The sequence below is a fragment of the Aphis gossypii genome, chromosome 1 (genome assembly GCF_020184175.1).
Source record: "Aphis gossypii isolate Hap1 chromosome 1, ASM2018417v2, whole genome shotgun sequence".
Taxonomy (NCBI): domain Eukaryota; kingdom Metazoa; phylum Arthropoda; class Insecta; order Hemiptera; family Aphididae; genus Aphis; species Aphis gossypii.
Genome location: NC_065530.1, coordinates 63525812 through 63551186, shown reverse-complemented (window position 1 = coordinate 63551186; position 25375 = coordinate 63525812). Strand labels below are relative to the sequence as shown.

Genomic DNA, 25375 nt, shown 5'->3' with positions numbered 1-25375 from the left:
AATTATATTTTAGCATAGAAAATGAGGCATTTATAGACGAAACTCAACATCTAGAAAAAGTAAGATAGCTTTTTATTTGAAAATAATGCAATACATTTAAGATTTTTATATTTTAAATAAACAATTCTTTATAATTATTTATGAATATATAAGTTTTACAACTTTATGTTAAAAATTGATGTGTGATGTAAAAGATATTTACGTGATTTGAAGCCATTTGAGTGTTGATAAACCACGTACAGCTTATAAATACTGAGGACCAACAGAACGCTTATAGACTATATGTAGTACTTTCATACTTAAGTTCATAAGTCGTAGTACCTGTTGGCTGCATTTTTCGTAATTCGTACCACCGTTTAATCAATGATAATTGAATCAAAACATAATAATAATATAATATTTTATATGATTATCGAATATATAAAAATCTAACCTCAAAAAAGTACCTTAACCTACTTGAATGTACTTATTAAACTTATGTTATATTCATTATACCTTTTGATATGGACTGTTTGTATATTGAATATACACGTTTTCTGAGACGAATTCAGAGTTTTCACACCTTCCCATATTTATAAATGTCAAAATTATCAAGAAACCACGATCACATAAAATCACATTTCTTGAATGTATTTCATGTTGTGTCATTCGATTATATTTTATCAGAGACCTAACTTAACTTAACAGATAAAGGGAAAATTTCGCATAAACCCGCTTATGAGTAACATTAACTGTAGTCTGCAATATAGTCGGCAGTCATCTCGACCGTGATATAAAACCAGTAATCGTAGTCCTCATTATTGTATATAATATAAATATACGACAGAGTTATACCTACTTTAATAGCAGGGCTTAAAATGGTACAAAATGGCATAGGATACCGTGATTCATATTTTAAATTCAGCATTTTAAGATTTGTTCTCGTTTCCCTTCGCTCGAAATATCCTTTCTTTAAGAATTTAATACGTAGCAAAAATATCATTACATAATACCTACCTAAATATTAAATATAATCAAATACAAATATCACTATAGACGCATTAATTATATTTACATTATGCATCTTGGACGCTTTGGATCAGTTGGTATCGTAGCCTTTTAATGCGTCTATTGTATAACCGCTTATACTAAACGGTATGTAGGATGTTGCACGTGAGTTGCAATACTCGTATAGCTCACTGATCAATTTATTTTTAACAAACTAAAAGTTATGTACCCCCTTATATATTCAAAAATTTAAAATGATAAATTTTTTAAATAAATAATTACTTATATTGGAAGAAAAATTGTTTTGATTAAACTTAAAAACTTTAGCATACCGTTTGAAGAATCAGTTTAAGTGTGCGGCTTTTAAACGCAGTCAGCGGTAAGATGACTAGGACGTCTTCCTCGATTTAATCGCTGCTAATATAATAGTATAAAGAATTGTGAATGTGAAGAACCTGAGATTTTTCTATTTCTATAATCATCATTATCTACATTATCACTCATCGGTTGACTAAAAATGTCGAGATATTTATTAAACTAAGTATTAAGTAAGAAGGGTGTGCACTATGTAATGCATATACATAAAATTAATATTCTAATTTCTAATCTTTAAAGTCTGAATGGATGGACCCGAGACCCTTTATACAAAAACTAAAATCAGTAGAATCGTTGAATTATAATATTATATTGCTTGATTTTATTTGGCTTTATTTACAAGAATATTTTTATAAATTAAAATTTTTTTAAGTTGTAATGTTATGTCTTGTAAAATTAATTAACGGTTTAGGTTTTGTTCAAAATATAAATTCTTATATTTTTATTAAACATTTTGAAAAATTGTATAATTACATGAATAAAGAAAAATATTAAAATTAGTATTATAAAAGCATAGGCCCAACTAGGGTCAATTTTTTTTTTGGGGGGGGGGCTAGAACAAATGCAATGCGTGTATATTTTGCTTATGGAATGTGCAACATTGATAATATCGGAAATAATAATAATATTTGAGGGGGCTAGTCAAATATTTGGGGGGGCTAAGATCCCCCAAGCCCCTACCTAATTGCGCCTATAAAAGAAATGTTAAATAGAGTCATAGAAGTTGACTTATTAGGATGTAAAAAATACATTAAATAATAAAGTCACTTTATTAGTTTGAAAATATTAAAAAAACAATACTCTTTGCTTAGATGTATTATAAAACTTATGAAAATGTTTAAATTATATCATGTAGAAGTACAATAATTATTTTAATTATACTATGCACAAAGAAAGGCAATTTTAACAAAAAATAAAAAATACTACAATTTCTAAATAGAACTAGTGTTGCATATAATAAGTAATAAGTATATTATAGATATCTCTTAAAAACCTTAAATTAAGAATATATTATAATAATAATATTCGCATGCATTACCTATTGGCTATTACTTATAAAAAACGGAATATTTCGATAATCTATTGCAAGGTTATGCATTTATCTATTTTTTTTTTACAGAATATTCATGTATTGCTAAATTACAGAAAACTACGCAAAACACATGCATTGGTTTATAATTTATATATCATCACATCATCATGATAGGTTAGCAAAGGTCACCACTATATTATAATATATTCAGACTAAAACGAAGGTTTTAATTTGAATCACCACGCAGATGAATTACCAGAAGCACCTCCGTGTCTTTTTAATTCTTCTTATTTTTGTAAAAACTTATAATAAATACAAATCAACCCATAACTATTGGATATTATTATAATTGTATTATTCATTTATTGAAATATGAAAGCATAATATAAAGAAAGAATGATAATCCATGAGAAAAATCACAACAAAGGCTTTTACATGGAATTCACTTTTATAATTTTATGGCTATTATATGTATATTTGTTTTTATAACTTTATAACATAATTAAAAATAACTTAATATGACTTTAGTATAAACAATCACGATTACCAAAAAATAAACTAGAAACAAATGTTGCATAGCACATCACATCATAGTCAATATCATTGGCCACTACACACTATTTTCGGAAATGAAAATTATTTAGTTATTTTTCAGTAAATTAGCATAATATGTAATATTAACGATTAGATAACATGGCCGGCTGGTAATTGGTTAGCAATATTTTTACTAATACAAAAAATTGTTTCAAAACACTAATAGACACATTAATAAATAATAACTAAATAATAGCATATATTGACTGGGTAACTATTAACTAACAAGTCGATACCAACAATATGCAGATTACTTCTCTAAGAGCAATGAAGCAACACGGAGATGGAGGTCTATTTCTTACATTATATACATGAGGCCATGACACTCATACACATAAATACATAATATATGATAAATTACCACTGTTGATATTAAAGTTGAGTTTAATAATCAAATGTAAAAGCGCAATGCCACCGTGTTGGCGTGTTGTATAAAATAATAGTATATGATCTATTACGATGACTAATGAATACACATGCATAAAACCGTAAAAAATGTCAAAATTATAATTCTTATATTAGGCTTACAACCACTGATTGACAGTTTTTCCTAAACAAACTATTTTTACGTATTTTTCACAGTGTAAAATAACTGCCATCATTTTACAAACACACTGTACACTGTACACATTAAACGAACGTCACAGTATCATTTAGAACAACAATTATATGGAATATCTGCGAACTTAATGTAAAAGGCCACGATACACCGTTTTTTTTTTTAAAAAAAATCACATTATGTACAAAATATACAATTTAATATAGCGAAGGAGTAAGTTTTCCAATTCAAAATTTCACCAACCTACCTTATAAGTACCTTCATAATAAGACATGTTTTTATTAAGCGATATTGCTTTATCGATGCGTGCTCGTTGTCTTATGTATAACGATTTTAAAATGTATTTACAACCTTCACATCCACTGATTGAAAATATTATTACGTTTTAAATGATTTGTATTCGTTTTTGCTGTTTTTATAGTTATTAAAATTATGTAGGTATGTAATGTTTACTTAGGTTTTTTTAGGTATATATAAAATGAAAGTCATTAGATGTTACTTATTAGTAGTTATTATACTTCCCATTCGATTATTAAATAAGATCAAAATATGTATTTGTTTGTATACTTTAATACTGACTACTATAGTAGATAACCTAGTAGTACCTATATATAGTAGGTCTAAACTTACTACACATTTTAATTTATTATTACTTATTCATAATCGTTTTTAAAAGTATTGTACCTACAATAAATTTATAAATAATATAATCACAATAGTATATCGTCTACCCAGGCTGCTAACCAAAACTGCAAAATGCGACAATTTATATATGTGTTTGGCGATTGCCCGATAACTGTTTGCAATATATTGTTTATACAAACATGGTTTTAATGTTGGGTACAGAATATATTATTATAATCGTGATATATTGACGTATTATATTATAATAAGACAATAGGTTATGACATCAAATTAAACGAGTTCGTTGGCATGTCGTTGTTTACGCAAGTCGCCGAATTCAGTGCGGAAGTGATTGAAAAAATCGCGACGCAGATACCCTGCACGGTCGCACCCGCACGACATAATAAATCCCGACAGCTCGCAAATGAACGCAGACGAGTGTTGCCGATTTCCTGTTGGAAATATTGCTGTATAATATAAAATATTATGTAGGTTAACTGCCCGACGGCCCGACACGACTATACAATATGCAAGGCCACCGCGTGCGTAAAATCGAACGAATATTTTTATCGTCGAACTCCGACGTTATTGCGTTATACTCTTGTTAATACCTTGGCATTATTATGTTATAGTTAGCATAATCAAAGATTTCATAGAATTTTTTTTTTGGGGGGGGGCTATCTATTATATAGTATTTTACGGCAAAATAAAGTAACCACCAGGGGCTTTGTCCCACGCACCCTCAAATATACTATCAAAGATTAAAAACATTTAAATGAATAATAATTTTGATTTTATTGATAAGTATAGGTATATAAATCTTTGATTTTTTTTTCAAGAAATAACACCACTCTTTTCAATCAAATAGTAATTTAGTAAATATTTTAATACCTAAGTACTAAATCTATTTTAATTTAACAAATTTACTTTTAGAAAAAAGCAAAGGTATCTATAATTCTAAGTTCTTACGATATCAATTATTTGTAAATATCTTTCCGTGTATAATTTAAATGAATTATTAAACCTGTTATTTGGCAAACTTGTGTTATCTGCCAAAATTTTACTCAAAACAGTGAAACTGTGTTCGCAAACTGCAGTGCTTATTTCCAAAACTATGACCCATTTGGTTACTTGTAAAATCTCAAGTAAATTAGGAAACATATTATTTTTACTTATTGTCTTTAAAATATCATAATTTATTATATTTTTATTAATTCCCAATTATTATAGATATTATATTTTTTTTTTACATTGGCCATATCTAATCATATAATGACATTTAAAAATATCATTCACCGTCCATGGAGAGAGGATTAACTCCATCACATTATTATTATGACGTCTATTATTGAACAAATATTAAATATTACTCATTCAAGGAAATCGCATGATTGTGTATAAATAAACTTCATAGTTAATATTACGAACCATAGTCCGTAATATAAATTCAAAACTTAAAAAAAATTATTAAAATAATTAATTAAAATTTAAAATAGCTATTGAAGTATTAATAAAATCTAAAAAAAAATGTGTTGTTAGATTTTGAAATCTTGGCAATTTATGTAAAATATTATCATACCAAAAACTCATTCGTAATTATTTCATATAAAAATAAGCTAAGTTCAAAAAAAAATCATGTAGGTAGTTAGTAGTTACATTACATTAAGTAAGTAATGACAAAAGTTAAAAATATTGAGGAGAAATGCCCCACTGGCAAATCATCACCTATGATATATAGTTAATTGTTGATTGTAACTAATGTAACTGTTTTAAGTTGTAATTATGATAACTATTATGACATATCATTTGTTATATTTTGTGCTATCTAGATACCAACAGATATTTCGCCCTTTCGTCGAAAGAGGAGTGAAGCTCGATCAGTGCCAAGTACTCATGTTCCATACTTCCATGGCCAGTATATATATATATATATATAGCTATAAGCTGGTGGATCATCCTGAATATAACTATGTAAGTATAGAGGTCAAAGGTTTCACATAATGTACATTTCAAATGAATAAAAACATTATAAAATCGTTATATATTTATCGTAGGTACAATAAATAATAACGCGTGTACAAAAATAATATAATATTCAATAAATGTAATAAAAATATGTTGTGGCGAATTGGCAATAGCCCGTGTGGGATGTGGCATACTTATAAGAGTTATACAATATTACATTACTTACAGTTGGCGCAGTGATAAACCAGCGAAACATAAAGGTTTTTATTTCTAGCTTGTTTGCCGAAATGTGTTCGTGGAAACTTCCAAGGCCGGATTTTAAGTACCGTCTTATGTGTACCCATATACAAAGTATACCTAGTAAGTATTATAACAAATCCAAATCCATTCAGTTCCCGTGCGCAAACAATCAGTCAAGACAAACAACTTTATACTTAATAATAATAACTTTACTTAACAACCGAACACTATTATAAATTTATAAGTAGTAGTTAATAGTTATTTAAACATTTTTAACCTTTATAATAAAACAATAGCAGTTAAATGTGAACTATCAAATAACCGAAACTCTACAGTTGTATATAAAACATAAAGGTACTTATAAAAATGTATAAATACCTATATAATAAATCATTATGATTTATTTTTCATAACTTCTATATGACTATATAAGTATGCATAATATCAGTATATAAATACCTGAATTTTCATCGGACTTGCTGTGCAGAATTATGATCATTCATCAAAAACATATATTCGAGTTTCGAGTATACTTACACGGCTATATTCGTGTTACAAAGCTCGAATCGGAAAAATGGAAAGACGATTTTCTTATACAATATTATACGGACGCCACTGCATAAAAAAAAATATATACGTATATATATATATATATTTACATAAATTAACGAAATAGATAGTCTATACAATTATTTTGTAGTATCTCAAACTTACATGTGTAAATGTGTTGTGGATTTGTATTTTGTGTAGATACATTTGACTACAATTTATTAGTTTATTACTGCGGGTGTTGGGTGAACAATATTATTTATTATTATTGATTGTGCCGCGTGCATTTGATATATGTTATCACAAAATTGCATTTCGATTTTTTTATTATCAGTATAGCAAACGTAAAAAGAAATTTTGAAAATGCATAACACTATCAATTCTATGTTGTATTGAAATATTTTAAACGTAATTTGTAAATGATGTCGTTGCTCGTCACAACTGTAAGATATCGCATACCATCGAACTATTAAGCAAAGAACCTAACACAACACAAATGTATACAATTTTAGTAAAAAGTCATAATACTAATAATTCACTCACAAAATAGGCCACAATTATTACGATTTTATGCGTTTATTCAGTACACATATTATTATTATCGTATAAAGTAACATAATGTGGTTTTACTGGAAACAATAATTTAAAATTACAGACACAGGCACATTATAAAAAATATCATAAAAACTGTAAAATATATACCTACATTAGCTGTATTTATATATCATGAGCTTAATCCTTTAGTTTATCGACAAATTTAATTATTTTCTTTTATTCGCATTATTTATCTTTTTGGCCAAAAACAGCAGTTGTGCCAGTCGTAATTGTAATCATTCAAATGCAAGCGTAAACCCGCGTAATGTCTATTCATAACCTCCTTGATATCCGCGCACGCACATTGGCCGTGTATCACGTGTATACATAACCTAACAAGATAACTTATCACTTTACTTAGTTATTCAAAAACATTACTTATTCGAAATTTAAAATACCTAATTACTAGGTACGATGTGTAAAATATAATTTAAATTATTATTAGTGACTTTGTCACTTATTGTATTAAATTTATAGCATTCTGTACTCGTTCACATCAAAATGGGTAAAAAAAGTAAAATTGGAAAACAGCGTAAAGATAAGTTCTACCATTTAGCTAAGGAAACCGGTGAGTGATTTTTTTTTTATTATTATAAACCTCTCTAATAACGATCATTTCTAAATTCCGTGTGATATTTAAATAGGATTTCGATCTCGTGCTGCTTTCAAATTACTCCAGTTGAATAGAAAATTCGAGTTTCTGCAGAAAGCCCGTGTTCTCATTGATCTTTGCGCTGCTCCGGGAGGATGGATGCAAGTGGCCAAACAGAATATGCCGGTTTCCAGCATTGTTATTGGAATCGATTTGTACCCTATAAAACCAGTACCTGGTTGTATATGTTTAACAGAAGATATTACAACACCTCAATGTCAGTCAGCTCTCAGTAAAGAGCTTCAGACCTACAAAGCGGACGTTGTGTTAAACGATGGAGCTCCCAATGTTGGTCAGTAAATACTTTTGTCTTCTATAAGTTTAAATTTTTAATTACAATCTTGTATATTAAATTACATCTATATTTAGGTCAAAATTGGATTTATGATGCTTATTCTCAATCTTGTCTCACTTTGAGTGCTCTGAAGTTATGTTGTCATAATCTCAGGGAAGGTGGATGGTTCATTACTAAAGTTTTCAGATCAAAAGATTACAATGCTCTTATGTGGGTATTTAAACAACTTTTCAAAAAAGTACATGCTACCAAACCCCAAGCATCACGTAGCGAGTCTGCTGAAATATTTGTTGTTTGTCAATATTACTTGAAACCGTCAAAACTAGATATGCGTTTCTTTAATCCAAATTATGTTTTCAAAGACTTAGAAGTCAATCCACAAGTAATTGATAATTATATATTTTTATGTTTAACAATTTTTAACTTCTCAAGTCAATAAATATTTTATTTATTGCTTATATGTATTTTTTTAGGTAAAATTGGATTCTGAAAGCAAAACTCAAAAGAAACCAAAGGCTGAAGGTTATCCGGATAACACAACTATATTATTTAAACAATTACCAGTATCAACTTATATTCAAGCTAAAAACCCAGCCATAGCACTACAAGATGCATATGAAGTAAATTATCATTAATTATTAATAATATACTAGGAGTATATTTGTGCAATATTAAATATTTTTGTTAGGGGTTTTTTTTTTTAGTATCATAATTTATTAACTTTAAAAGTGTTTATTAATGTTGACTGATTCATTTAAGTATTTGTAAATGATATTTTTCATTTTTCCTTGTAGTTTGATATATAATTATTATAACTTAAAAATTTAATAGCATTAGATATGTATATATTACACTGTTATAGTTGAGATCCAAACGAATAGTGTACATTTTACTCATGTGATGTAATTCATATCAATACAATCAAAGTAATTAATTAATATATAAATTATCCACCTTAAATATGTATAATTTTTACATAAACCGATATAATTTAGATAAAGTTTTAAATCTTTTATTAATTTTAACTCTTAGATCCACTGTTAAACACAAAAATACCAACTTTAATCTTAAAATAATACGTATATCAATACAGTGATCAACTCTTCTAATGGTTCAATTATACAGTCATTCTAAAAGTAAAAATTGAACCATATTTAAAAATATAAAATATTATTTGTTCGATTATTATTGTTAATATATCAAAGTATGTCCCCACTTCTCAACCAATGTCAAATTAATCACAAGGTCTTACAGGTAGTAAAGAATTATTTAATTTTATATGTTCTAAAAGTTATACAAACTATAAATACCACCCTGTCTAAAGGCAAATAAATAATGCTGACATTATCAAAACTACTATTTGTCATATACTATAAGTATAAAACTATACAAAGGAAGATATAAAAATATTATAGTGATATCAGTTTTGTTTTTTTATACTCGTCCACGAAAGAAGTAAAGCATTTTGCACACCAAGACAAACTATAGAAACCAATGTTGACCAAGTCTAACATTTTTAGTATGTTTAATAAGTAGGATGCATCAACATGTTTTTATTAGAACACATTTTACTTTTCTTGTAGGTCAGAGTATAAAATATTCTATCCTAAATATTACAGTTAACATTTATGAAAAAAAAAATATTGTTGTTACAAAATATGCTTATGCACCAACTTGTGGCAACTTGACACTCAATATATTAAATTATTTAATTGTTTTATTCTTTTTTAGATTGTTTTAGATGATCCAGTAATAGCTAACCATCCAAGTACAACAAATGAAATAAAAGAGTGTTGTAAAGATATTAAAGTTTTAGGCCGAAAAGATATAAGATCACTTATGAACTGGTGGAAAGTGTTCCAAGATAAAGAAGAGAAGGTTGAAACTGTGGATTCTGGTGATGAAAACAAAGAAAATAATGTTGAGCTATCAGAAGACGAAAAAGAATTGGATGAAGTTGATAAAGAAATCAAAGAGTTGCAGGTTTGTATATCTAATAAATTTTATTGTTATTTATTTTTAATTTATAACTCTAAAATGAATGTTGGTTGTAATATAGGATGAAGAAAGGAGAGAATTAAAACGCAAGAAGAAGAAAACCAACAAAGAAAGAACAAAGTTACAGACTAAAATGAATTTAAAAATGGTGCATAAAGACGATTTGGGGCCAACTGAAGAACGTGAAACTGGTGTATTTCAACTGTCTAATATAAAAACAAAAAAAGCTTTAGACACTGTAATTGATCAAGAACCAGATATAGTTGAGTCTGAGGATTCTGATGTTGAGATTAAACCTAAAAAAGTGAAATATGATCCAAACAATACATACCTCGACAAATCTGGAATGTAATAATGAAAAATATTAATTTATTATTTTTAATTTAATTTTATCATATATTTTATTTGTGTAGGTTTTACCGTTCAGATGAAAGTGCATCAGAACATGATTCATCAGATGAAGTTGATAGTGATACTGAAGGATTAGGTATTTTAATTGTTGTTTGTTTTTATAAAAAATGCATTCATTTAAATGTCATTTGTTTTAATAGGTTTTTCAGATAAAAATCTATCATCAAAGGCATTACCCAAAAAAAAAGTCACTTTTGCTGATCCAAATGAAAACCATCCTCTACTTACTGATCTTGATTATCGAGATGTAAAGGACAAGCGTACTTCTAAAGCTGAACTTTGGTTTGACAAAGTAAATGACTATAATATAATATATTTAATAGCATTATTATAAAATGGTTGAAATTATGAATAGTTAAATAATTTAAATTTTGTATAGGACATATTTAAAGATGTAGAAAGAGAAGAAGATGAAGATTACGAGTTAGAAAAAATGGCTGCTGTAATTAAATCTAAAGGTGGGAAATTGTATAGAAACAATTTAGATGATGACGATGATGATGATGATGAAAGTGAAAAGGGTAATTTAAAAAAACCCAACAAAAATATAAAAGTAAACCAAAAAGATGATGCTGATGATGACGAAACTACAGACTCCGATTCTGAATCTGAAATCAGTGAAGCTGAAGATCAAAGTGCTGCAATACCTATAAATGAATGGGATGATAAACCTGTACTTACACCAGCAGGTAAAGAACCTAAATATATTATTTGTTTGTATTAAATAATTAAATGCAATTTTTATTATAGGTAAAAAAAAGAAAAAGAGGAATGCTAAAGTTTTGGATGATGACGGTCTTGCTTTGGGTACAATGATGGCTTCTTCAAAAAAAATGAAAAGAGACATTATTGATGCTGCCTGGAATAGGTTTGCGTTCAATGATGAAGATCTACCTGATTGGTTTGTAGATGATGAAGCAAAACACATGCGCAAACACGTGCCTGTACCTAAGGTATATTTGAAAATACTTTGTTAATAAGATTCAATGTAGTTAATTTTTTTGTCTAACACACTTGCAACATAAAATTTTGGAATATTCTTTACTATAATCTAGTAAAGCTATAATTTTAAAAACATATTTGAATTTGTCGCTGCGTTTTCCGGAGAACAAATTTTATACATTTGTAATATTAAAAATTAAAAAATTGTCAAATTTCAGTTTTTAAAGAAATTATAAACAGAAACAGACTACATTGAATTCCTACTATCATTATTTATAAATATAATATTAATTGTATAATATTCCTCTTTTTAGGAACTAGTGGACGAATTTGGTAAAAGACATGAAGATATAAATATAAGACCTATTAAGAAAGTTGGTGAAGCTAAGCTAGAAAGAAGAAGCGTGCACTACGTCAAATGGAAAAGGCAAAGAAGAAGTTGGAAGGTGTTGTGGAAAATACTGATGTTACAGATGCCGAAAAAGCTCGACAAGTCAGACAGTAAGTGCTTTTATAATTTTTTCCAGTAATACAATTTAATTTACAAAATGTTTTTTCAATTAGGATTTACAAAAAATTGAAACAGCCTAAACAAGAAATAAAATATGTTGTATCCAAAAAACACACGGCTGCCAAACGAGCGAAACGTCCGGCTGGCGTGAAAGGACCATACAAAGTAGTAGATCCGAGAATGAAGAAAGATATGCGTGCTAAAATGCGAATGGACAAAAAGAAATCAAATAAAAAGGGTGCTAGAGCTAAGCCATTAGTTAAAACACGACGAGGTCATAAATAAAAAATGTATTAAAAAAAGAAAGGTTTATTATAATTATTACTCTGTGACTATTATTGTTGTTGTGTTTATTCTAATTAAATTAACTTTTCCACCCATTTCCAAATATGTTTATGTTTTTATTCCTATAATCCTATCCACTTCTACCAAAATCATTAGTCTTTAAATAAATTATTGGCATGGGCACTCATTAATGGGTTGAGCAGAAAGAAAAACATTTGTCCCCCTCCAACCCCTGGAAAATAATACTAACTTACAATTGAATATATTAATATGTATATTTTATTTTATATTTTTTTACTATATTCATTAAAAAAACGTAATTAACTATAATATACCAATACACGCATTAATTAAGTAAATAATAGCATATTTATATTTTATGTTGAAATAACATTACACCATTATTTATCTTAATGAGATTTTTTTATTATTCCCCTTTAAAATATTATTTTATAATATATTTATATATTTAAATAATAATAATTATTAATATTTTTTTTATATTATATTTATTACAATGATTATTGGAGTATATAATAATTCTATATAAATTACTAGATTCTTATGAATAATACACAATTTTTAATTTATAAAAAAATTTGGACTTCATAATATTAGTTATTATTAGTTTAATTCTTACCTTAATTTACTCTTAAGTTTATAACTAATATACTTTGATTCATTAGGGAATTTATGTGTTTATTTAGAAATAAAAATTCAAAATGATTCAATATTAAATATTTAACACAGAAGAACCTCAATAAGTATGACTTCATGTTATAATTTCCAAAATCTGCATTCTTCTTTGATAATTTTATTAATTAATTTAAATTACAAATAGTTAAAGTAACTTTTTGTTCTATTTCTATTGATAAAATAACTCTTATACTTAAAGTTATTCACCAAGTGTACACACTTTTTTATTAATGGATTATAGTCATTTTTCAACTTCAAACAGTACCAAAAATAATTTTTCGTTGCAAGCATGACAAAAGAAATTATTTTATTTTTGATTTGTCGTTAAAAGTAGAGGCTTATTACACCATTTATACCTATTGTAAATAAAGAATGACTTAGAATAATTAATACAAATTATTATAATCGAATGTATTTAATTCAAAGTAGGCAAATTAAAGAATTTAATAGTATTGTTTCAATACAGTACTATAGTCTATAAACGTCAAGTAGTATACTATAGTATACGGTATATACTTTCTTTATTCTTATATCTTAGACAGTACTTATAGTCTAAGACCTGACCGGAGATTTTTTTTTTTAAATCACTGAAATGTTATCAATAGACACGAATGGAAGGCATTGAAGTCGAATTCTTAGAATCTATATTCTATAGTGAAGAACGAAAGACCAAACTCGTTAAAGCATATTTAATTATATACAATTTATTCAAAATTATCGAAAAAACATAGTATTTCATTATAATCTGTTTATTAAATTGGCAAAATAACAATATGTAACTCACTCGTAACCGCACAAACGATAGTGTGTAACCTTGTGGTCGAGTTGGCACTTTGGATACTGATAAACTTATTATTTTACAAAAAAAAAAAAGCGATCGTCAGGAGAAATCAAACTTAAAGCTTTAGGAAAGAAGACCGGTGCAAAACTGGAAAATTAAGAGTAGAAACCTGCACACAGTATGCAATACACGAGTCGACGACGATCGAGCACACGAGAAGAGACCTACAAGAACCCGTTGCAGTCGTCGACGCCGCCGTTCAGGGGTCGCAACAGCGTCCTGGCACCGGTGCAGTCGACGTCGCCGGCGGCGTACTCGTCGTAGTTGGACTCGACCGTCCACACGGTGTTCCGCCAGCCGGCCACCACGGCGGTCGGCGTCAGGTACAGGTAGCTGCGGTGGACGAGCACGAAGCTGCGCACGTCCAGCGGCCGGTTCACGTCCCACGCCCACACGTCGGTGCCGCCGCCGCCGCCGCCGGACGTCCGGAAGTACACGTTGGTGCCGCCGTCCGAGCCCAGCACGTGCATGCCCACCGGCTTGACGCCCACCTCGGACACGGCGCCGTGAGCGACGCTGTCCCGGGACCACGCGTCCAGCGAGAACACGTAGCCGCTGTGCCGGTACGTGAAGTACACGTACGAGCGGCCGGCCACGCTGACGGGCACCAGGTACAGGACGGCCGGCCGCCGGTGGCCGTCCGCCGCCGCGGTCTCGGGCAGCCGGATCGTGTGCAGCCTGTCCGCGGCCGCGTCGTACACGACGATCCTGTGCCGGGCCACGTCCGACACGTACACGTACAGCCGGCCGCAGGACGTGCGCACCGCGACCACGTGCTCGAGCACGCTGTCCGGCCACGTGACCGGCGACAGGTCGGCGGCCCGGATCACCGCGTCCGTGGCCAGGTCGACGGCGATCAACCGGGCCGGGCCCAGTCGCAACGGCTTCCACAGCACGTTGACGGTGCCCGTGTCCAGGGCCCAAAGCACGCCGGCCTCCGCGTACGCGTCGACCACGTTGACGATACAAGCTCGACCGGCGCCGCCGCCGCACGACTTCCCGTCGTAATGACCGTAATCGGGATACGGCCGGATGTCCGGCTCGAAGTCCGACGCGTCCAACCGGAACACGCCCAGCGACCACGGCACGCCGGTCTTCGTGAACCTCGGCATGGTCACGAAGGCGCGGTCGCCGTCCATCTGGAACCCGTGCACGAGGATCTTGCGAGGTTCGTACCGGCCGTACAGTATGTCGCCGCTCTCCTCGGCCACCGACGGCCACTCGAGGTTGGAGCCGGACAACAGAAACGTACCGTACTTGTCGGTGGTCGCCGCGATCCGCGACACTAGGACGAACAGCAGTACCGCCGCCGCCGCCGCCATGACACCGCTAAAGCCGTCAGACTTGGCGTACGCGTTAAAGACCGCACGAAATTCGCGATTAGGTCGCCGACATCGCTATATGATTTTATGCATTATTGTTATAACGAGTTGCTATGGAACCAGAGGATTTTTTTTCACGATATTATAACGTGTAACCTCCTCCTCCTCTTGTGGTGAAAGATACGATCAAAAAAAAAAAAAAAGGAATACAGATTTGGATTTTTTATTTTTTTTTTTTATTTTATTAAAATAAAAGTAAATATGAAACAATCAGGCGTTTATATGATACCAATTTTGTTCGCAACGTCCAATGCATCATAATCCCGTGCTAATCGTACATACGCCTTCTTTTTGCCGTCGGGCCTGAAAATGAAATATTCGTTGTCAGGTAAATACATATCAAGTAGGGACAGAATATATTTTCAATAGCACATTAAACTTTACGATATCCTCAAGCTATATTTTAATAAGAACTATCAGAACAAGTGTTCAATCATTTATTACAAGTAATATCTGATATTCTCAAAGTCATCATTTAATTAAAACAATAGTTTGCATAAAATAGGCACTTATGTATATAATTTAATTATTGAATAAAAACTTAAATTATCAGACAAATATTTTGTCAATCATATAATTTAGAATATCTGAGAGATTCTCAATAAGTCATCATATAACAACTTAATCTAACCTAACGTTTTTTTTTTTTATAAACAAAATACATTGAATATTATACACGGTTAATTCATAAAAAATTATAGTAATAAGGTAGTAATTACCAATAATATAATACTTAAATTTGATCAAAAACTATCAGTACAATTTTTTCAAACATTTATTATAAATAATATCTGATATTCTCAAAGTCATCACTTTATTTAGTTTTTTATGATCTTTCTTGTGTGTGAATCTACACATTATTAACAGTACCTAATCAATATTTGTTACATCAGACATAAACATGTCAATCACATTATTTTTAATATCTGAGAGATTCTCAATAAGTCATCATATGAATTGTGGTGGTTAAATGATTTTATGTTTTAACATTAAATAATAATGAATAGTAAATAATGCAATATTTAAGTAATAATAGTATATTTAGAAATTATCAGTTAATAATTGTATCAATCATAAGATTAATTTTAATTCCTCTGAGAGATTCTCATTAGATCATCACACAATCTCTAAATATAATATGATAAATAAATATTACAAAAAGTAACATATAAACTATTAACCCTATATATTTTATTAATTACCTGATCAAAGTGTTGACTTTGGCCACATTGATATCGTACATCTTTTTAACTGCAGCTTTTACATGGTGCTTATTGGCACGTAAATGTACAATAAAGACTAAGGTGTTGTTGTCTTCAATTTTTTTCATAGCAGATTCAGTTGTCAAGGGGAATTTGATTATATTGAAAGCATCCATCCTATTGAATTGTAATATGTATTAGATTATATTTGTCATATATATTTTTAAACCATATAACACAAATAGTTAACTTAATTATTAATTTACCTATTTCTCTTGGGAACTGATTTCCTTGGGTATTTGGGGTTCCTTGGTGGTTGGAAAGTCTTGGGGCGACGGAAATGGACGGAATACCTGATCTTGCGAATTCTAGTACCATGGGGCCCTTTCAGAGTCTAAAAATTAATAAAATTTTATTTTTTGATGATCATATTAAGATAAGAGCATGTCATTGCACTATTTGCATTTTCCATCTGACTCACAATCGACATGAACAATTTAAGATTAAGAAAACCAATCTTCTACTGTTAGCTTTTAAGTTAATTGACCCATCTGTTTATAATATTTCAATTTTTATGCAATATATGTATAAGCACTTAAATTGTAAGATGCTATAAGCTCATAACTTACTAAAAAATTGAACTGTTATTAAAAATATTAAACCATATTGTTACCATAAATAATTAACCCAACTTTAAAATTAATTAAGGTCAATTCACTCAACTTAACATAAAATTTGTTTTCCTAAGAACAATTTGCTTTGTTGTGCATGAATCAAAGTAAAACAAATAATATGCCAACATCCCCTAACTAATAGTTTTCCATCATAATATTACTTATGATGTTAGATTTTAATTTACCCTGATTTTAGACTTCAGTGCTTTCTTAACAGCATCACGTTTTGATCCAACTTTTACTCCTTTAACACCCTTGGCACTATCAGCTTTCTTTTCTTTCCTGAGCTTAGCGGCAGCAGCAGCAGCAGCTCCCTTAATTAATTTCTTAGCTGCGGCTGATTTACCTTTAAGTGGTTTCTTGGTTTTATCAGCAGCTTTAGTTTCTTTCTTATCTCCTGTTTTAGATTTGGTTGCTGACTTGGGCTTGTCCTTTTTAGCAACAGTTTTTTTAGCTGCTTTAGGAGCAGCTGGATCAACTGCTGCTTTCTTGGCCGCTGGGGCAGATTTTGGTGCATCAGCAGCCTTCTTCTTGGTTGCTTCCTTTTTGGCCTTTTCTGGCTCCTTCTTAGATTTGCTATCAGTAGCTTTGCTAGCTGTAGATTTCTTAGGAGCTGGTCCAGGCTTTTCAGTTTCGGTAGATGGTCGTTTGGTACCTTTGTCTGCACTCTTACCCTGTTTAGATTGATCAGCTTTCTTGGAAGATTCAGCCTTAGCTTTAGAATCATCCTTCTTCTTATCAGCGGGTTTCTTTTCAGCAGCTGCTGGTGCAGATTTCTTGTCTGCGGGTTTCTTATCAGCCGGAGCTTTCTTTTCTGGGGCAGCTTTCTTTTCAGGTGCTGCCTTCTTTTCAGGGGCAGATTTCTTTTCGGGAGCTGGTTTTTTATCAGCTGCAGGTTTTTTGTCTGCAGATTTCTTTTCAGCGGGCTTTTTGGTATCAAGTAAAGGAGCTGGTGCAGGTTGCTTCTTTTCTGGTTTCTTTTCAGATGAAGCAGCTGCAGGCTTCTTTTCACTACCTGATGGTTTCTTATCTCCACCACCACTGCCCGAAGCAGCGGGTTTAGCTAAAATAAATAACAAAATGAAAGAAATTAGATAAATAAATAAATTATAAAAGAATATTATAAATATATTTAAATAGGATTAGGCAGTATAAATAAATAAATTATGAAATAAAACATCTTTAAGCATATTAAACATTAAAAAAATATACAACTAACTTCTTGTAATGCATTTTCTTATTACATAACTAAATAATGTAGTTTAGTCAGATTATACTTATCAATAAAAATATTTTTATACTATTGAAAATTGAAATAATATACTTTTAACTAGGATGAGAAATAAATCAAAAAAACTATGGGTGAAATCAAATGTTTAGCCTAATTACATATGACAAGCACATGCAAATATACTAGGTTTTGATTAAAAATACAATTATAGAATACTTAGGTATTTATAACAAATTAAAATACCTAATTATAAATGTATACATATATATTAACTAAAAATACCTATAGTTAAAAAATACTTTTTAATTTTTGAAAATGAAGATAAAAAATTATAAAAATTAAATTAATTACCTAAGGTTAGATTTTTGCAATAACTCCTAGGTACACAATACTAGGCATACAATAGTATGTTTTTATTTTTAATTAGATCATAGCTGTTGCATTATAATAATGATCTACTAAAACATAGGTATTTAATTTCCTATAATTTTTTTTAACTTGTATATAAAAAATTTATTATTTTTTTTTTTTAACATTCGATATGAAGTTAGTACAATTCAAAGGTACATCACCATGTGTAACTCTTAACAAAAGAATATAAAATTGATTTAATTCGATATACTCAAATATCTTAATTGAAAATCTTTAATATTACAATGGTTTAATTAGTATCTTTAATCTTATCTTCTAATAAGTATAACGTTTTTCAGGTTCAAGCATGGTTGTAATGGAAAATTAATCACACATAATGATTAAAGAAATTGAACACTACTATGAAGGAAGGTATTTAAATATATTTTTTACTATCTTAATAATTAATAATGTAGTTGTTGAGTAGGTAAGAGCAGTAAAATTAAAATTCATAAGTAAAAGATAATTAATACTTTCTAAATTATAACTGTTGCGGAAGGGCAAAATAAACTATAGAAATCGTTAAAATCAATTTAATACCTTATAGGTAGTATACGTATTACGTGTAGATAATAGTAAAAATGGTGTATTTGAATAGGAAATTAAAATTATTTATTCAGACATTAATCGCTGCCACAATTGCATCGAGCAACATTAAATTACGACAAATAGTAAATACATGTAATAAGTACTATACATCAATGAGATTTGGTATTTATGTAAGCATGCGACGGACATTCTGAACAAATTTATAAAATATTATTCAATGAAAACCGAGATTGGAATTCAGCGACAGGCCATGTGCTTATAGTGACGGCACAAAATGGACCGTCAAAATGTCATACAAAATATTTATTGCTGCTTTAGTACAGTAGTAATAATATAAATACGTGTATAATTACCTTTTTTTTCACCTTTTGGTGGCATTTTACCGGATTATAAAATATAAAAAGATGTTAATGTAACTAAAAGAAGTAACGCGAACACAACTTTTCAGTGAAAGAATCAAGGAAAGAGAAATAGTCGATTTGTTTATAACCTCAATTGATGGTGATCGGTGACGCGCAGATACTTCAAGGAGGTAACAAACTGAATTTCTATAATACGAAAATAAAAGTAATTTTACCAAAATAAAATATAATTAATGGATTAAATTAAATTAATTATATTTTTTAGTTACATTATTCCGTTAAATAATAAATTTAATTATAATTCTAAATTCTAATTATTTTTATAAATGCTTTGATGATTTTCATATCATCTACCTTGCTATCAATGATTTTATCAAATTTCGTAGTGATAAGGTATATTAATGATTTCAAAACAACCAAATAATTAGTTTGAATTATTTGAGAAAGTAATTATTTTCAATCTCATTAATTTCATGCTTAATTGAGCATTAACGAGCAATTTCAATTAGTTGAGCGTCATCGAATCATCGGTGAAGATGTCTTAACATTGCATATTTTATTTTAGTTTTTCAGTGTTTAGTTATTGGTATTTGAAATTTGAACATTATGTTTTCTTTAAGAACGGGTTTTTGTGTTCTACATTTAGTGTTCTTGTGGGCATCAACTTTAGCGAATGAAAAAGAAACTTCATTTCAATTACAACAACATAGTGAGTAATTCAAAACATAATATCAATGAATAATTGACATTTAACACTATTATTGGCATTTGTGAATTATTGTAAAATTAAGAAATTTTGTTATATGTAGTAGGTATTAAACATTTTAAATACTAAAATATTTACTCACTTACAGTAAATAATATAGGTACATATTAAAATAGATCTATGTAAAATAAGAATTATCATTCTGTTATACCTGTTTATATAAATTATAGTGTATAATGTTTAATTCTTGTATGTTCGGATAAATAAAAATTAATATTTTCAATGAAAACATAAAATACCTGATTAATTACTTATTGTTCTGATTAAAGAATAATGATATATTATCATAGATAATACATAAGTAATGAATTAGTAAAATAATACTAGGTATAATAAAATAATAACGACCTATATAAATATCCCAGAATTTAAAATTAGTAATTTATAATTTTTTGAGTACATTGGATATTAAATATTGATGATAACATTTTATTTTCAGATGTACCTATGTCAGTTGATGTTATTAATTTAAAGCCTACTGATAACTCCAATAAGCACAACAAGTTAGTTATATTTATCATTTAAATTATTTATATAATCATAAGTATATCAAAAACAATGACATAATCGGAGTGTGAATGCCAGAATAACTGTTGAGTTATGTCTTTAATTGACAAAAATGAATATATTTTTAAAAAAATGATATTTGTTGATTTAATTTTGTTACTAGTATACATTTTTATTTATTCTTCAAGAGAATAATGAATCCTTAACTGAACATGTTTGTGTTGAGTCCCATAAGTTCACAATTTGAAATATAAATTCATTTAAATATACTAGTAAAATGTATTCATTTTTTTAAAATAAAAATAGTTAAACCTTGCTTAATTAATTCTTGTGATAACTGTACAACTCTATTTGTAATTGAATACATTAAAATATATATTTTTTAAGTATGAAAAGTTAGTTTAAAATTTTCTATTTAGTATGATGAATATAATTTTTTTTAATTACAGTTGGCCTGGTAGATATTTACCTGACCGTTCAAATGGAGAAAATTATGGTAGTATCTCAAAAATTGTTACAGAAAATGAAGATTTTGCTGTATATAGTGCCCCAAAACAAAAGAAAAACATGGTAACAATGGGATCCATGGATATCAATTCTACATGTGATGATGGAAAGGTTTTTCTATAATTTATATAAATATAATATTGCATTTATAATTAGTTACCTATCAATATTTACGGTTTTTTTATTTGTTTGTACTTTTGGTTGTGAAATTGTAAATGAATTACAAACTAAAAGAGTAAATAAGTTTAAATATTGTCAAAAAAAAATTCAAAATTTAGTATTAAAGGATATTTGATATCCTAATGCTAATGATTAACTACTATTTCTTCATATAAATGTTATATTCTATAGTTTAATAATTCATGATTATTTATATTTATAATTTTAGACAAATTTGACCAGAGATTGGGATGGATCAGTGTACAATTATACATGCATGCAAAGTCAATTTTTACCAGTAACTGATATTGAACCATTATTGGAGAGAGATCTTGTGCCTAAATATTATGTGGTAATTGTTATTAAAGTTATACTGTGTTTACATAATATCAATATTTGTTCCCATTATATTACAATATTTTTCACATTTATAAATTATACCCCAAAATTGCCTAATGCTAGCTTTGGGCATTTTTGCTTATACCAGTTAAACCTAATTACCTAATAATAATAACCGTAACCTTGATTATTTTAATAGATATCTATTAGGTAGCATATTTACTTCATACATTTACTATTATAAAATATAATACAATTCATAGATTTAATACTATGTTAAAATTTTATTGTATTAACCATTTTAAATAATTTTAAATCGTAGGTGGAAATTGAGGGGCTTAAGGGGAATATGCCTCCCTACCAGAAGTTTAAGATACCAGCTGCTTTATTACAGCAGTGCATGTAGGTGTAATGAGCATATATTGCTCAATCCCCCTCCCCAGTACTGGCAGTACTTAATAGTTAATGCCTATGTTCACTTGACATCTACTCTAAAGCAGAACAGTTATCTCCTTGATGTTTTTATTTTTAATTATAAATCTTGAGAAAATGAGAAAGTTATTCAGTCATATAAAATTTGATGATTTGTATTATTTTTTTTTTTCATTTCCGATTTATCAGTATAAAAAAAATTTTAACTTAAAATATTTTAGCTTGAAAAAAATGATTAAAAAAAAAGCAAAAAAATTTATGCATCAGCCGGGAATCGAACCCGGGCCGCCCGCGTGGCAGGCGAGCATTCTACCACTGAACCACTGATGCTTGTTGAAAGAGGGTTAGATATATTACGTATTTAGTGTATAACATAGACATTTATAATACAATATTACATTATTAAATTATAAATTTAATTTCTAATTACCTTACTCTTTTATTCAATACATAGTATGTATTACATACTACTAAGAATTTAACCAACATTTTTTCTTTTGTAGGCTAATCACGTGTGTATGAAAGAATCGATATCTTATAACCATGATATTCCTTCATTGTAAGTATTCATTTGTATATTTAAATTTTTATCTACTTGTATGTGAAATTATAAATATCTATAAATAATTTTATAGATAATGTTTTCTAAGTATTTTTCAAAATAGCATTTCATATAATACATTACATTAATTATTCAACATCTTGAAAAATAAATTCGCTTTAAGAGATATTATAAATTAATAAAATTTGGGTATTATTTACATTTTTAAATACATTTTCAAGTTCATGGTTTTAATATTTTTTTCCGCTCTAAATCTTAATACTTCATATTTTTTTAATATTTTACCAATTGACTAAACAATACAAAAGTTGATAAACTAAGAACTTATGTTATTGACGTATTAAAAATTTTAATATTAAGTATAATTTTATGATATAATAATATTTGTTTTTAATTTTTTGATAGTGGTCCACATCGTCCTGCTTGGGCCAGATACGGAGAATATACATTTTTACCAAAACAAAGATGGTTACACAATTTAGAGGTCTGTATCTTACTAATGGCTTCTACCTGTCTAGATACTTTTAAGTTATTTTAGGTATTACTTAATATAACATACCTAATATTTTTATATTTTTTTTTTCAGCATGGAGCAGTAGTTATGTTGTATCATCCATGCACTCATCCAGTTATGATTGTTCGTATGCAGGCAGCTTTAAAAGCTTGTCTTTTCAGACATATTATTACTCCATACACTTTGGTGCCTGAAGATCGGGTTCGTATTATGTATACCGAGTGTGCAGAGATAGACTGTACAAGGGAGTGAAAGAGATATATACCTTTGGGGGCTGGTGATAATAATATTATAGATCATACCTTTATATAACTAACAATTTACCAAGTTATGGCTTTTTTGTTGTGAACAAAAACTACAAATTTGTGTAGAGGTGATCATAACGAAAGGTATTTTTTACATCTATATAAAATAATTAGGTTTACACATAGTTATATTAAAATGCATTTGTTAAACATATTTTTTTATTTTATGTAATCATAACTTTGCCATTTGTACAATAAATTCTTCAACATTTGCTTAAAACTAATTGGATGAAAAATTAAATAAATCTATTATTTTAAAAAATTGTATGGAACCATAGCCTATTTTTCGAATTAGATCTTTTAAAATATATTAGTTAAGTGGTTTGGTCACTAAGTTTTTTTAATTTTCTAAAATCGATATATCCCTAGTCTTCCTCCAAGTGTGTGATTTTGTAAGATTATAAATTATATTTAAAATTGTACCTATTTATATTTTATTTTATTTTTATTTTCAGCCGATAGTGCTTGTTACTTGGGGTAACAGACTATACATGAATGATGTGGATACAAAACTAGCAACAGATTTTATAAAAAAATATGCAAATCATGCTAAGGAAACCACAGCCAGGGATGGACAATATGATCATTTATTGATTCAACCAGCGGAATTAATTTCACCTGATGATGTAAATATTTGCCCACCCCCACACAAACGCAAAAATAGAATTTGATATAATATGTTACACTAACTTAAGTGTATAACATCTTAAGGTAATAAGATACCTAATTAAACTTGTTTAACCATTATTTTAAATTCATACAGGTATATTGTTTAATGTGTATTGTATTTGTATTTGTATTTTAATTATTTAAAAAAAAAATTTTATATTGAATGTTATTTGTATTTAAAGTTTAAACTAGTTAATCTTAAGACTAATGATCAAATAATGTTAACAAAATAATTTAGTTATTAATTTTTCAATTTTATAATATATTCAATTATTTGGAATTATATACATTTTTTATTAACTTACCATTTTATTCTGTTCTTTTAATTTTTAATTATCTGTGTAAGAATCTCTAGATTAATATTTAAAGTTTCAATAAGTTACTTAGAATTCTGAAAAAAAATATGTTCTATATCTTAATAATATACTAAATATTATTTTTACATATAAGTTCTTATTTTGTATTTTTGTTTTAAATGAAAGTATATTAAATAGAATCTTTTTTCTAGATTAGATTTAAATTAAACAATTATAAACATATAAATTAACAAAGTTAGCAAGACCAAGAATGTACTTATAACTAAGGCTAGGATTTATATGCATTCGCATGTTTTTTTCCTTAAGTCCAAATTTTAGGTTGTCAGATTTATCCAA

General features: G+C 28.9%; 4 protein-coding genes, 2 long non-coding RNA genes and 1 other non-coding gene across 8 annotated transcripts in view; 3 read left to right on the top strand and 4 right to left on the bottom strand.

Moving 5' to 3' along the window:
• The window catches only part of LOC126549426 (uncharacterized), a 29567-nt gene extending 23479 nt beyond the window's left edge, over positions 1 to 6088 (top strand). The window contains exon 3 of the long non-coding RNA XR_007603537.1: positions 6002 to 6088. This is a non-coding gene — a long non-coding RNA (uncharacterized LOC126549426). The remainder of the gene's footprint in view (positions 1 to 6001) is intronic.
• LOC126549431 (uncharacterized) lies at positions 4223 to 7497 on the bottom strand. 2 transcript variants are annotated; one of them, XR_007603540.1, is made up of 3 exons: positions 7092 to 7497; positions 6837 to 6992; positions 4223 to 4624 (listed from the first exon to the last, which is right to left on the bottom strand). It is a non-coding gene; the product is annotated as an uncharacterized LOC126549431 (long non-coding RNA). The 2 variants fall into 2 exon arrangements; XR_007603539.1 differs by lacking the exon at positions 4223 to 4624 and adding an exon at positions 6368 to 6494.
• A 381-nt stretch (positions 7498 to 7878) lies between these two features.
• Positions 7879 to 12717, top strand: LOC114131741 (pre-rRNA 2'-O-ribose RNA methyltransferase FTSJ3). Its single transcript, XM_027997043.2, is given in 13 exon segments — positions 7879 to 8088; positions 8165 to 8464; positions 8542 to 8849; positions 8941 to 9087; positions 10199 to 10450; positions 10527 to 10813; positions 10879 to 10952; positions 11017 to 11168; positions 11256 to 11565; positions 11627 to 11829; positions 12133 to 12202; positions 12205 to 12319; positions 12383 to 12717. Coding segments are annotated over 13 exon segments (2517 nt in total). The 5' UTR covers positions 7879 to 8021; the 3' UTR covers positions 12615 to 12717.
• A 1281-nt stretch (positions 12718 to 13998) lies between these two features.
• On the bottom strand, positions 13999 to 15656 carry LOC114131740 (protein yellow-like). Its single transcript, XM_050198518.1, has one exon. The coding sequence runs from the start codon at positions 15471 to 15473 to the stop codon at positions 14316 to 14318; it is 1158 nt and encodes a 385-aa protein (XP_050054475.1). The 5' UTR covers positions 15474 to 15656; the 3' UTR covers positions 13999 to 14315.
• Positions 15657 to 15686: 30 nt separating this feature from the next.
• LOC114131739 (uncharacterized) lies at positions 15687 to 20119 on the bottom strand. Its single transcript, XM_050198516.1, has 5 exons — positions 19954 to 20119; positions 17595 to 18472; positions 17002 to 17129; positions 16736 to 16912; positions 15687 to 15836 (listed from the first exon to the last, which is right to left on the bottom strand). The coding sequence occupies exons 1-5, from the start codon at positions 19976 to 19978 to the stop codon at positions 15752 to 15754; spliced, it is 1293 nt and encodes a 430-aa protein (XP_050054473.1). The 5' UTR covers positions 19979 to 20119; the 3' UTR covers positions 15687 to 15751.
• Positions 20120 to 20361: 242 nt separating this feature from the next.
• Positions 20362 to 25022, top strand: LOC114132941 (uncharacterized). The gene is made up of 8 exons (XM_050197472.1): positions 20362 to 20671; positions 21168 to 21231; positions 21685 to 21853; positions 22131 to 22253; positions 23176 to 23231; positions 23640 to 23718; positions 23821 to 23949; positions 24509 to 25022. The coding sequence occupies exons 1-8, from the start codon at positions 20569 to 20571 to the stop codon at positions 24722 to 24724; spliced, it is 939 nt and encodes a 312-aa protein (XP_050053429.1). The 5' UTR covers positions 20362 to 20568; the 3' UTR covers positions 24725 to 25022.
• Positions 22932 to 23002, bottom strand: Trnag-gcc (transfer RNA glycine (anticodon GCC)). Its single transcript has one exon. It is a non-coding gene; the product is annotated as a tRNA-Gly (tRNA).
• Positions 25023 to 25375: the final 353 nt, after the last annotated feature.